This window comes from Lathyrus oleraceus, chromosome 6 (assembly GCF_024323335.1).
Source record: "Lathyrus oleraceus cultivar Zhongwan6 chromosome 6, CAAS_Psat_ZW6_1.0, whole genome shotgun sequence".
In the NCBI taxonomy this organism is placed as follows: Eukaryota; Viridiplantae; Streptophyta; class Magnoliopsida; order Fabales; family Fabaceae; genus Lathyrus; species Lathyrus oleraceus.
The window spans coordinates 371,559,258-371,574,033 of record NC_066584.1 but is presented as its reverse complement, the minus strand read 5'-3'; the positions used below and the strand labels follow the sequence as shown (position 1 = coordinate 371,574,033).

At 36.6% G+C, this 14,776-nt stretch overlaps 1 protein-coding gene across 2 annotated transcripts; it reads right to left on the bottom strand.

The window, feature by feature from the left end:
* Window positions 1-1,425: 1,425 nt before the first annotated feature.
* LOC127092072 (LEC14B protein) lies at window positions 1,426-9,465 on the bottom strand. 2 transcript variants are annotated; one of them, XM_051030859.1, is made up of 11 exons: window positions 9,217-9,465; window positions 8,854-8,911; window positions 8,389-8,761; window positions 8,164-8,283; window positions 7,976-8,053; window positions 7,606-7,782; window positions 7,123-7,200; window positions 6,677-6,852; window positions 2,359-2,517; window positions 2,149-2,209; window positions 1,426-1,856 (listed from the first exon to the last, which is right to left on the bottom strand). In XM_051030859.1, exons 3-11 carry the CDS (start codon window positions 8,566-8,568, stop codon window positions 1,653-1,655), a joined length of 1,233 nt encoding a protein of 410 aa, XP_050886816.1. In that variant the 5' UTR covers window positions 8,569-8,761; window positions 8,854-8,911; window positions 9,217-9,465; the 3' UTR covers window positions 1,426-1,652. The 2 variants fall into 2 exon arrangements, with proteins under 2 accessions (XP_050886816.1, XP_050886815.1); XM_051030858.1 differs by having other exon boundaries at window positions 8,389-8,911.
* Between the last annotated feature and the right edge of the window lie 5,311 nt (window positions 9,466-14,776).

Below are 14,776 nucleotides of genomic sequence, written 5' to 3'. Positions count from 1 at the left end.
GGCAAGACCATGGAGGAAGATACTTGGGAGGAGGAATTAATGATTAGAAGTCAGTTTCCGAAATTTGACCTTGAGGACAAGGTCCATTTTGATGGAGGAGGTATTGATAGAACCCAAACAAATGAGAAAGCACCACATCAACAATTAATTCACTCAGCAACTAGTGGGGCCAAGCCGTTATTGGTTTATTCTAGGAGAAATGACAGATTGGGAAATAGTGGCTAAGGTTGTTAGAGATGATGTGACGTGTATCTGGGAGAGAGCATTTCTTTTCCTAGTTATAAGGAGTCAGAGAGGGAATTGAGGAGGAGCTTGGCATTTTGTCTGTTAGTGCATTGAGGATAGAGAGTACTAACTCTCTATTGAGGAGCCTAGCTCTTGGCAGATCTAGGGATTTGTAATTCCTTATTTTGTACCTTGTTCCTTTGTACGTCCATATAATAACGCTCTTTCTCTTAAATACTGTTATTATTATTACTCCCTCCGTTCCTTTATAATTGTCACTTTTTAGAAAAAAAATTGTTTCTTTTTAAGTGTCATTTCAAAATTCAAGGTAGAGTTAACTGTAGTATTGTCAAAATTATCCCTAATCATTTATTATAGAGAGAGAAAAAGATTAAATAAATTACTAAAAAGTTAAGGGTATTGTAGGAAAAAACATAATCATTGTTTAAAAAGTAACAACAATTATTAGTTATCTTGATATGTGTAAAAAATCAAAAAACGACACTTAAAAAGGAACGGAGGGAGTACTATTATATTGTGTTGGTACGTATCAAACCCAAAATGGAACCGTGACAATGTCCTTAAAGAATTTATCTTTGATTTGTTAATTAATAGATGTTGTTACTCACTTTACACTCAACACTCTAAAGGGAATTATGTACTTTAGATGAACCAGAACACTACGGTCATATATGGATGGTTCGACTTCATGTCCTATTTTGTTGTTATGAGTGCCCAATTTACTTAAAATTTCAGTCGTTTCCCTAGAGACAACAATTAAGTGTCACCACTAATCTTGGCATTATTGCGTTCCAATATCATTCACCAGACAACAGAACAAAGATAGAATGAGGTCCCAAATTTTTATACAAATTGTTAAGGTAGCACCTCTGTAGGGTGTTGGCCCTTTTTGGACAAAGAGCCATTTCAGGCCATTAATATGACAATATTCTCCTTTCTTTTAAAAAGAAAAACTCAGAATTTTTTTTGTCACACCTGCTTTTTGAGCAGCAGATTCTTCAACCTGCCTTTCTCTGAGGCATCATAGCAAAGAATATAGTAGGTAACCACCAAGACAAAGACAAATGACGGGACCGATTATTGATGCTTTCATACAATACTAAGACTCGGATCCTCTTCAACTGGTTTTATGGTATAATCGGTTGTAGACCATTAAATTAAGAGATAAATGAAGACTCATTTTGACACTAATGATGCATTGCTACACTAAAACAAATTTATTACAGACACGGCGTACAAATGAATTGATCCCACAGTCAATTCAAGAGGATGTTTATTATTTATGTACAAGATTATCTGGTAGTTCATAATATATTATACCTTATTATACCAAACACCATATACAACTTCATTATCAACATGTTATGGATCTTTCAGATCATTCATAACCGATTTAACTGACAACATCATAGGTAATCTTCAAAAAAATGTCTTTTGTATACCCTCTTCTTAACCGAAGAGGCTGCTACATCAGAGCTCCCAGAAGATTCCCATTTTACAACATCCCCGTCCCAAGAAGAGCTGACAAGCATAGTCTGGAAAGGGTGCCAACTACAATCTCTTACAGGTGATTTATGGTGCTTCAGTGTTGCAACTTGTGCTCCGGTCACCTGTAATGAATTATCAAAGTTTTCTATTGAGCGGGGCATTGTATGGAAATAAAAAATTGGATTCTCTAGTCTTATCACTCAACTGTTAAAAAAACTGTTTTCTACCACTTAAAAAATGTTACACTGAGTGCATAAATGAGAGATACCGCAGTAACATGATTATTAGGGTTGAATTTTTCGTCGATATAATGAATATTATGTTTGGTTAACTTTTGGTTTTACCTAAATAATAAAGTTATCCCAATGATAAAAACAGAGATATAGATAGAGCAATAGTATCTAAAATACATACCAAATCATATACATAAACACATGCATTGTGTGATCCGGTATAGATGTACTTTTGGCCAGTGCTGTAAATTTGAAGAAAACAACATCAGGTTAAATATTATAGTAATTTTTAAATTATGCAATATCGGAGTCACTTTTTTGAATAATCTGTAACAAACAGATGCTAAGCTAAGTCTGAATAATTAAAAGGTAAGTCCAGTTCAGTGCTCACCTAAAAGCTGGGGAGAAAAAGCAGCGGACAAGAGTGCGTAGGACTGAATGGCCTCGATATGTAGCAACTGACTGATCACAAGGATGATTCAAATCTTTTGCTTGTGGCGGGTAATCCATCCACCTGTAATCCCATTCAAAACTTCTCTGTCCACGATTACTGGAATTTAGAGAAAAATCTGTTAAGAGTATTCTTTTGCATTGGCAACAATTTCATCTAGAAATAGTGGTCACAAAAAGGAACAAACGTTATTAGCTAGGCTAGAAATTGGATAAATTCTCAGACTGACAAGGTGATGCAAATAGACTCACATCACAACACAATCATCTTTGATTGATTAGTTTGACATGACTCTACATTACACAGCATCCTGTAAAAATAATTCTCTAAAATTCTTAGTATTATTCTTTTTTTTTTTGCTATGAAATGTGATAGATTGAGAATGCCTCATAGATGGTTCATAAGTATACTGAGTCTCATTTTGCAAGTATAATTAACTTATAGGGAAATTTCTCAACATATACAAGTCACTTAAGTTGTATACTGTGCAGATTTTTTTTTACCATTAGATTATAAAGTTCAATCAAACTCGTAATGGTACACCTTCCACTCCAAATTTACTCCCCTTTCACCACCTTCCTTTTGAGCTTCATCATATTTCTTTGCATAGAACACAAACATCACATTGGGCCTTATGAAAAGAATCTATAAACCAGCTCATTTGTGGTTTCAAATCAGATGATGAAACAGGTTCAGGTAGGTCCAGTAGAGATAGAGCTTCTTTCAATCCGCTAATTCCAAGAAGGGACCTTTAGGCCTAGAGCTTACTTCTCTTTGGTATTAGCACATTTAATCTTATCCTGCTCAAATTCTACTCGTACATTTCTAAGCTTAGTAATTCAAAGTCCCTATCATTGCACTTTCCTTGTCAAGCTGTTCAACCAGTTTCTTATTTGTCTTATAAATGAGATAGCTTTTCAACCAATTGTTCTTCATTTATCTTGAGCTTTGGTAACCCACCACGAGAACAAACAGGTATATTCCCATATTCTTTCTCTCTAGTATTAAACAAGTAGGGAAGGGGAAAGGGTGGGGGAAGGAGAAAAGGAGATAATAAATTTGGTGGAATCCTCTGGGGTATCCTTGCGCCTACGGGTTGCTCCCTACGGGGCATTATGCTTGAACCCTCTAGAGTATCCTTGAGCCTACAGGCTACTCCTTACGGGGGCATCATGCTGGAACCCTCCGGGGGTATCATTGCTCCTACGGGCTACTCCGTACCGGGCATCATCTTTGAACCTTCCGGGGTATCCTGGCGCTTACGGGGCATCATGCCGGAACCCTCTTGGGTATCCTTGCGCCTACGGGGCGACTACCTGCAGTCAAAATTCTGGAGGAACAAATCTCCTACAAATTCAAGTCGATCTCAAGTCGTACTGCCCGGATTTCAGACTTAATCACTTCGTCCTTTCAAGTCTTGTTCTTGAGGGGCTGAGTATACCGACATACCGAGGACATAGTATCCGCATCCGCAGGCTGTTCCACATGCCATATTTAGGATCAGCCTCTTCTACCTATCGACCGTCCATGATAACTTTGTAGTGTCACAAAGTTTCAACTATAGCATTTCGCCCATACGCAACTCATATTTGGGGGACTATGTATCGCTAGACCTACTTTCGACCAAGGGACTCAGTAATACGATGGAGAGCCCACCCTAAAACAGCAAGGGCGAGCTACCTCAATTAGGTCGGCTCGCCCTTCAATAAGTCACCCTGGCCCAACCGGTCTTCCGCTCAAAGCACATCGGTCCAACGCACCTCATGCTTGGGAGAATGTGTACCTTTAGGCCATCTTTGGCAGAGGGGCTTAATATTATGATGGAGAGCACACCATAGGAGTAGGCCGAGTTCTAGGCAGCTTTTGACAATACCGGAAGAGCCCACCTTAAAATAACAGTGTAAATATCCAATCTCTTAGTCGGTCTCAAGAAACCATTTTGTCCTTATGCGGATATGTTTGAAGGACTGAGTAAATGTCTAGTCCCTTAATCGGTCTCAAGAAAGCATTTCTCCCCTACTCGGCTCATGTTTTATGATAGAGATGGTATGCTATTGGGTCAACCAAATGGGCCTAAGGAATGGAAAGTCTATGTGAGGAAGAATAGAGAGTAATAGAGATGGTATGCTATTGGGTCAACTAAATGGGCCTAAGGAATGGAAAGTCTATGAGAAGAAGAATAGAAAGTAATTCTGCTGATGTGGCAGTGGGGCCGTTTGAGGGATTTGTTTTAGTGTTGATTTATGTTATTTGTAGTGAGGGGAGGGAATAGAGAGGTTATGCAGAAGTTTGTTGCATTTTTCTGTTAGGCAAAGATTGTGAATTCTTTGAGGAGCCTCACTCTGGGGGCAGATAGGAATTGTATTCCATCTATATTTTGCTTGCTTATTTCAATAATACACCATTTCTCATCTATTTTACATTTTCTGTTCATACTTTTCTATGTTCTATTTGTGAGTTCTGCATCACTTTAGGGATTAAAAATATCCTATCTCTTAACCAGTCTCTGGAAAACATTTTGCCCCTACGTGGTTCATGCTTAAGGGACTCTATAAATATCCACTTTCTTTTTCGGTCTCGGGAGAGCATTTCACCCCCACGCAGCTCATGCTTGGGAGTCTGTGTACATATCCGGTTTATTTTGGGTCAAATACTTGATGACTCAGGGAGAAGCACACACCCCAAGAGTGGGCCGGGCTGTAGGAAGGAGCCAAAAGACAAAGTATAGCTCGCCCTACAGAGTAAGGCCGGGTTTAAGTCAGTTGATGGACTGGGCTGACTCCGCCGGCCCAAAACAAACCTGGAGAAAATATTCGAATATGGAGAGTGGAGACTTAAAATATGTGGATAGTGCATTTATGGCTAATTCATAACATTATGGCTCAGTATCGGGCAAGTATCTGGCAATAAAGTCTGATTCCAATCACCATTAAGAGGTCATAATTTAGTCGAGGACAATCGCCTTAATGGTCCTTCATGAGTCTTAAGCGCGGAGAATACCACGGCTACCACCATATAAGTAGATGGCCATGAATGAGAGAGAATTTGTAGAGTATCCGACTGAGACTTTACTGGCACTCGCTGGTAAAGTTACACTGGTGTACTTTTCCAGTACATACTCGCATGAGCTCGTGTCTTTTCTTATGCATTAGCAAGCATAACCATACTAGACTTATAGTTCATCCTAATATAAGTTGTTTGATTTATTCTAGAAACAAGTTATCTAAGAATTGGTCATGAACAAGATTTCCTTTTAATTTTCCATTATTAGCTCACGTCCCACTGGCTCAATGCTTAGGATGACATGCAGTATTTCACTTTATAGTTTACAGCCTTTTTCTTGTTAAATTTCACACTACTGTGTGATTTTTCTCGATTGCCTCCATCAATTTATTATAATTGTTCTCCATCTTCAAATTATTTTTGAATTTTTGTATTTAATATAAATCATAATCATTGCATTTTTTTTATAAATTTTTTTTATGTTTATTTATATTCGTTTTTTCTTCTAATTTTGTTATGTATCCTATCATATTTTCTTTTATATCAAATTTTAAACCATTCATTTTATTTTTTGTTTATTCATTTTAAATATTTTGAACCATTAATATTTAATAATAAGTTATTTTATGTATTTGTTTTGTTAGATAATTCATCACGATTTAAACGTTGTTATGAGCATATAGTTTAATTTGTGTTGGAGAGTTATAATCCAAATCAAATGTACTCAATTTTTTAACGTTATGTGGTAAATTAATATTTTTTAGTCACTCAATATTAGAAATTTTATTACCAAAAAAAATATGCATGAGTTTTTCACATTTGAATATCATATGACTTATATAAGATCATAAAGATAAAAATATAAATTATTAATAAAACTCCTCCCCTCCTGCACCAAACACATTTTTAATTAAAATCTCTCCCCTCTTTTGAACCAAACATTTATCTGATTAAAAATAAATCTCCCAACCTCCCCTTCCCTCCATTAAAATCTCTCCCCTCCCCTCATTTGAACCAAAAGAACCCTAAGATGTAAGATGATTGCAAATTCCAAACACAATTACCTTCAGAAACATGTACTCACATGAAGTATACTAGTACTTTAATCTTTCCACACTACTTTAATCTTTCCCATTAGCAGAAGTACACTAGTAACCATTATTTGTTGAACATTTTGTCAAAACACATCATATTCTTTAGATTCAACAGATATGGACTTCAAAATATAGATTACTAGAAGGGAAAAAGAACATACCAGGTAACGTTGGACGAGATTTTGCGTAAGTCCCAAAGTTTTATGGTCTGATCTTTACCGTTAGAAATGAAATAGCGTCCATCTCCACGGGTATCAATAAATGTAATGCCCTCAAGATGCCCCATCAAAACCCCTGCTGGCTTGCCTTTAGCATTTAAGCAACGCCGATCCCAGACCTAAACAAATTTGTACATTAGAATGTGTCAATCACTTATGAAGTTTCTGCAATAAGTGACGATAACCAAAGCTAAAAGATTTGACATGTATCTCATCTAATAACTGCTCTCAAGGTCAATATTTAATTTAACCCTGATGGTATGAGACTGATTTCCTGTTTAAAAGATGGCCATTGCTTCTAAATAAAATCAAAAGTTGGGACACTCAAAAAGAGGGAAAAAGCGAATAATATCTTAATAGAATAAGACGTCTTATGATGTAGGACATACCTTGCAGAAACTATCATCACTTCCAGAGTAAATAAGATGGCCGGTTTCATCAGCAAAACATACAGTATTTACATCAGCCTGCAACATAAAATGAAAATCAAAAGTTAGAACATCTATGCTATGCGTTAATACTCTTGATCCATAAAAAATCACCACAATATGAAAATAATTTGTCCAAAAAAATGATAGATTGATGATCAAGCAGACACTTTCAGATAGAATTTCACAGACACTAATATAAAGACACAACCAATAGATAAAGTGGTCACATTCGATAATGCAGCTAAGCAATCAATTCCATCACATGGATTATATAAACCACTTCCCCACTTGACGCACAATCAATTCTATACAGCTCATAGAGCTAACTAATTTGTGAATAGGCCAATTTAATTTTGACTGTACCATAAGTTAATAATTCAGAAAATAGTTCAAATCATTTGAAGCTAAAGAGATGGGATATTTTATGGCTAGTATCATTACCGCGTGTGCTAAAATTTGAAGTGAAACCTTATTTGCTTCAAGATCGTATACATGTATAGAATCACCACTAGTTCCTGCTACTAATTCCCTCCCATCTGTTGAGAATTTCACAGAAAAAATTCCAAATGAGTATCCTCCATCATCATTTGATGAAAAATCCAAACCATCGTGGATCTCCTGCATAATATAAGAACCAAAAGCACATTAAAAATATGAAAAGAACACCATAAAAAAGAACCTAGGACATCCACCAGTTAGACACGTCATGGAACATCCAATTTCTAAGACTCAGATACCTTATAGCATTCAAAAAAACTAGTGTTTGCCAAATTAGAAGTTAAAACCAAAGTGCAGAATTAGTTGTGAGTACCGTAACATTTGCTAGTGACTCAGTTTCAGAAGATCCAACATTTACAATGTGTACAATGGGCGACATGCTGGCATAAACCTGAAATTGAAGATTCATATGCCATAAGATTAAGCCATTAAAACAAAGGATTAAAAAGATGTAGACATTTTTGTTTCCTGTTATTTTGACGATAAAACACAGCAACTTACAAGATTGCGTTGATCAGGGGAAAGAGAAGTATCAGTGATTGTCCATCTCAAACTCTTAGTTAGAATATTCTTTTGAACTTTCCAACCTTTGTCCACATTGTATATTTTTATGATATTTCCCTGAGAAAATAATCTATTCAGAATTAAAACTATAGCATGCATATACCTTACAGCAAAAAAAAAGTATATTTTTATGATAAAATGTTAAAGGTGAGAATATATTACCTGGAACCCAGCAACAAAAAGACAACCATCAGCTGAAAACTGAGACACATACGCTCGACTAGGCATTTGGTCGATAAGCCAAGGACCATTTACAGGCAAATATCTACTCAACAGATGGCACCGATCGGCGGAAGAAAATCTCCCCCGTCCCGAACAATTAAACTCGCGACCTGCCAGCATCTTCACCGGGGAAACAGGCAACTCTTTCCTTCCATATCCATCATGTACTAGTAATTGATGAGGGGTTGATTTCAACTTAGTTATTTGAGCAATTTCATTATCTAAATTTTTCAACGCCCTTTTGGTTTGTCCAGTACTAGAACTTTCATGAATTGCATTTCCACCTTCACATTCACTAGATTCCACCTCTAATCTACTCATAGCATAACCCATTTCGTCAAGGTAAAGCGCACCGGAAATATCATACATTACTATTCAAAACAGCAAGAAATTTTTTTGCAATACCATATCATCTTATCTTATCTACTAAAAACTCTTCATAAAACCCCTTTGCTTGTAAATCCTGCAAAAGAAAAATACCAATAACAGAAACAGATAAAACAATACTTGATCACAAATTTCAGCCAATTTTACCTATGTCTCTATAACATCATCACAACAAATTTGACCCCAAAACCCTTTCCATAACATCATCACCAATGATTAAAAATTCATAGGAAAGCAAGTAAAATTAATACACCAAATAATGGACAATAGTAATAATCAGTAAACACCAGAATAAAGTGAAGTGAAGTTGAATTTGATTCTGTAAAATTTGGACAAAACTGAGAGTGAAATGACATAAACAGAAACAGTTATATAAAGTACCTGTAGTGGTGCAATTTTCTGAGTTCGCGATTTTTGGTTTGTCTGGTGGTGATTCTGAGATAGATTATGAAAAAAGTGGTGCTACAAAAAGGGAAACACTTTTTACGGAATTTTCTGATTTCGCCAAACTTGATATACAATGAACCATTCAAGATAAATATAATAATAAAATTTCTATCAAAGAGATATTTTAATAAAATTGATGGATAATAAAGCCAGTGAAGGTAGTTGAAGGCCGGAGCAAACACAGTAGTATTCTATTTTTAAATAATAATAAAATGGTTTTTTATATTTTTTATTATTGATTTTTATGAAGAGTAAGTTTTTTTTATATAAACTGAATGGTTTTCCATAACTATTAAACTGAAAATATTTCAATAATTTCATTTATTTTGGGTGGTACCTATTTTCCTATGGTGTTTTTTTACGGGACAGATTCTCCTATATTACAGAAAGGACTAATGTATTAAGTAAATTATTTTAGAGTATTAGATTTTATATTTAAATTTAGGGCTTCTTTTCTCACCTTTAAAAAATAGATTTAAAAAAAATAGATTTTATAAAACTATTTTTTAAAATATTATAAAAAAATATATATTTGTTTCTTTTAAATTAAAAGATTGATTTTAATATTCTATAACGTAAATATTTATTATTAAAGATCAAAATATAATCAAAATTATAAAATTTCAAAAAATTATATCTTAAAAATAATTTTTATAAAATGTTATTTAAAATAGTTTCAAAATTAACTAATTTTTTTTAAAATTTTATATTTAAAAAATATTTAATAAAATATTTAAAATAATATTTTAAAAATAATTATTCAAAAATAGTTTTTATTTTAAATTTTTATGAAAAAATTTCTTTTAAATTTTTTTACACAACATCATATTACCCTGTCAAAATCATTTTTAAAAAATAAAATAAATAGGCCCTTAGTTTATTTTTCCTTAATCAATTTTTAAGGTCATACCTGTAAAATCATTGTTGTCATATCTTTATCTTATATTATTGTCTCTCGTCATAATTATTATTATCTTAATTATTATTGTTTTTCATTTATTTATTTTATAAAATATAGGAAAATTATATTGATTTTTTTCTTTCACTCAATTCAAATCTCTACTTTAAAGAAAATGTTCTAATTGAATCAAAGAAGGTATTTATATTAGATATTCTCTTTTCTTTCCACCTAAAAGAAGACATAGCTCAAGGAAAAAACAACTACAACTTCAAAAAAAAATTGAATTTGTTGAACCAAAATTGGAGTATTTCTGTTAAAGTTAAAGTTATCAGTGATATTCCACAATCTGTTAGAGAGAAATTCTCTTGTCAAGTCATTTCCAACTCGAGATATAAGCCTCACATTTCAGCAGTGAGAGCATCACATGAATCAATCTTCTTAACATATCCTTTGATCCAATTACCGTCACAAAGAAGACCATTACACCTAGCAATTGCACCTTTATCCTTGCATGCATCATCAAAGTTGAGTTTGATCCACCCCTCTTGGGGGCGCTTCCAACCAATACATATGGTATCCCTCGTAAGAGCTCCTTTAAACTGAGGTTCCATCTTGCAATCTTCAATATCTTTGACTATCTTCTTAATAACTAAAACCAGATTGCTAGGTCTCTTCCATAAGTTCCAGCATATTGTCATAAAGGTGGTATTTCATTCATTAGATGTTGTCTCGTCTCCTTTTTTACCAAGGTTATTGAAGAACCAGTCCCTGTAATCAAAAGAAAAGAAATCAATAGTATAATTGGAAGGAACTAGATGAATCCATATTTGAGTCGCATTAATGCAGTCTCAAAGAACATGAAGCACAATTGCATCCCCGTTATTACGGCACGAGCATACTAGAGAGATACCAACACCCCCAACGACTTCTACAAAAATTTGTGAGAATGCGTTCATGAGCTACCAGCCAAAAAAGGTTTGCATGTTTGATAGGGGGTAAATGCATTATTTTTCCTTACTTGTTTTATTTGCGTTTTATGTGTGTTTGCACCATTTTAGTTTGCTTTTATGAATTTTTGTATTCTTTTTGCGTTTTCGGACAATAAGAGGTCAATGGAGCGAATTGGGACAAAAAATATTGAAGGTCGCACGAAACAGAGCGCTTCTAGTACAAACTTCCCGAAACCAATGCGGTTTGGCCGTGTCCTATGACACGGGTCATGTTGGCCCCTTTGAAGCCATTCCATACATCAAACCTGAGGCTGACATGGTCAACCCGTGTTCCCTGACACGGCCCATGTCAACACCTCAGGCAGTTACGAAGTCTTGACTTCTTGGCTAAGGTTGTGACCTTTTGACATCTTTAACCTCCATTTTTTTATGATTAGTAATTAGTGGTAGTAATGCATGAAATTAGTGCCAACTACGAGTCACTTATGGCTTGGATTAGTATAAAAAGAGGTTTAGGCATCAAGCAAAAGCCAGGAGACGCCTAAGGGTGACACTTAGGGAGGATTCATCACTGTCGCATTACGCGAAAAACCGGCGGGAAAAGAAGAAACAACAGAGCCGCCACCGTGCGTTATTTATCCCAAAAGAGGGAAAGGAAACGCTCAGAGTAAACCTAGGAAAGAACATGGTCTCGCGACCAAAGAGAATGGGATCGGGAGTCGGTTATGCGAAGGGAAGGTATTAGCACCCCTACGCATCCGTAGTACTCTACGGGATCCACGCACAAAAGGAAGGAATATGGTTGCTAAAAACGCTGCTCAAAACACACACACACTGGCTGAAAGAGACACAAGAAAACAGACAAGACTGACTCGGCAGGATATCGTATCCTGGGCCTACTTAGTCTATCAGGCATAGACATCAGAGTCGAAGTAGTTCGGACTGGGGAAACGACACATGCTCGCTAGGATATCGCATCCTATGCATACGTATCTCCTTGGACGAAGGAGAATCAGAGCATTCGTAGCTCGGCTGACACGCACACAAACAAACACAGGAAAAGGCAAACGTGGAGCCCGAATGCCAATCACTGGACTTACATCAGCATCCGAACCTAAACACACACACACTGGAACCCAAATGCCACTCGATGGACTTACATCGGCTTCCAAGCACACAACAACACAACAAGTTAATAGGGAGTCGGGGACTCGAGCCTATAACTGTCAAGCACACACTCAAACAAACAGACAACAAATTGCTAAGGAGTCAGGCACTCGAGCCTAGCAACTGTCAAACAACACACACAAAAAAGAAAAAGGGCGCCCGGAGAGATCAGCTCAATCTCCTGCCTACATACTTCATCTGGTGTGAAGATCAGGGCGATGTAGTTCCCCTACGCAGGGACAAAAGGACCTAGCCTAACCAGATAACAGAGGGAGACACAACTCTAGGGAGACTACGACTCGAGCCTAGATGTTGTCATGCAAAATCAACCCTAAGTTAAGGTTTCTAGCTAAATGGCACAAGGGCCAACCTATCCTAGACACGGCTTGCACAGGAAGCAAGGGTCTCGATTGCAACTAGGGCAAGAGAAAGGGGAGGTCTCAATCGCAACGAGGGCGAGAGAAAGGAATTAGTGTTAGTGGTTAGTCAAACTCGACAAGACATCGCATCTCGTGCCTACGTATCTCATCTGAACATGAGAATCAGAGTTGCCGTAGTTCGGCTACGGAGGGACAAAGGTCTCGATTGCAACTAGGGCAAGAGAAAGGGAAAGTCTCGATCGCAACGAGGGCGAGAGAAAGGAAAAGGCTCGATCGCAACGAGGGCGAGAGAAAGGAAAAGGCTCGATCGCAACGAGGGCGAGAGAAAGGAAAAGGCTCGATCGCAACGAGGGCGAGAGAAAGGAAAAGGCTCGATCGCAACGAGGGCGAGAGAAAGGAAAAGACTCGATCGCAACGAGGGCGAGAGAAAGGAAAAGGCTCGATCGCAACGAGGGCGAGAGAAAGGATCGCAACGAGGGCGAAAGCAAACAAGGATTAGTCTAAACTAAACCTAACTTGCACAGGAAGCAAGTCAAACAAACATACAAGCACAGATAGCACACACTATACACAAGCAAGGGGCTCACACAAGGGTTAGGTTTTAGTCGAGGGGTCATATCAACCTCAACAAACAAACCTCTGGAATGGGGTGAATATTGCTCTTAACCTTGCCATTGAGGGGCTAAGGTGAAGCAGATGAAAGGAGATGAGGGGTGTGCCTCATTGCTCTTATCCCTGGCCAGGGAGAGCATTTGACAAGAATGTGTGGGTTCAGAAAGTGGGAACCCTTCTACACATTTGATACTGACTCAACTGTGCAATTGCACAAGATCTTGGGTTTTTATCTGTAATGCATCAACACAGTGGTGTGAGCAAAACAGAAGACACACTGAATAGCAGGGGATAGGTTGCTTATCCCTTGGTTCTGCCAATTGCCTCTTCACTTAGGAGGTCTTTGACTCTGTACAAGGACAAATTAAACATACACAAGCATTGCCTCTTAAGGAGGACTTCAGACAGTTGCCTGGCCAAGTAACAGGCCAGGTCTTCCAGACTACATGAAGAAAAAGGAATTATACCTCAAGCAAGTTGCTAAATAGCAAAGCAAAGCAAGTTCAAAGAACTTAAGCAACTAATGGTACCTGAAATAGTCAAACTAATCAGTACACAGTTCAACAGTCAAAGCAAAAGGAATTGGGAAACAACAGTCAACACAGAGGGACCAATGTGCAAAGCACAAGACTCAAATCATATGAGTCAAGCCACCTACAAAATCAAGAGGTTATACAATGATATTCAAGCAAGCTCAATCAAAAGAAATTGATCTCTTTGGTCATTTGGTGTTCAACCTGAAAACATAAACTCAAAAGTGAGTACCAGGACCACTAGGGCAAGCCTAGGGTCAAAAGAGAATGGAAAAGTCAAAACAGCAAGCCATATTCAATCAAAATCAAATTCAATCAATCAAGAAGCAATTCCAATTGGGTTCACATTCATATCATGCATCATCATCAATTCACAAGCAAAGGAAGTCAAAGCATGGCAAGGGATAGCTCAAAGAAGTCAACAGAATGACTTGCATCAAAAGTCAACTCAAACATTTTTAAAAATCACCAAATAATTTATGATCAATCCTAACACCTAGCATGGTAAGCATGTAAAATTTCATCACAATTGGACAAGTGGAAGGCAGTCAATGAAAATCATGAAGTCAAAGCAAATTTGAATATGCTCAATGAAGTCAACAGAAAGACTTAGCTCAAAACCAAACATAGTCAATTCCAAAAATTATCAAATAATTCAGGGTCAATCACAATCCATAACATGGCATACATATAAAATTTCAGCTCAATTGGATCATGGGAAGATGGTCAATTAAAATCAGGAAGTCAAAACAATTTCAAGTATGCACAAAGAAGTCAAACCAACATGTATCAACTTCAAAAAATCATAACTAAATGAAAACAGATGAGAAATGAATGGGATCAACACCAATGCAAAACTTAAGATGTCTAGTATGCACATGTAAAATTTCATGATCATCCAATAAGATATGAGAATTTCCCAAATGAAATGGCAAGATGTGTCACACAAAG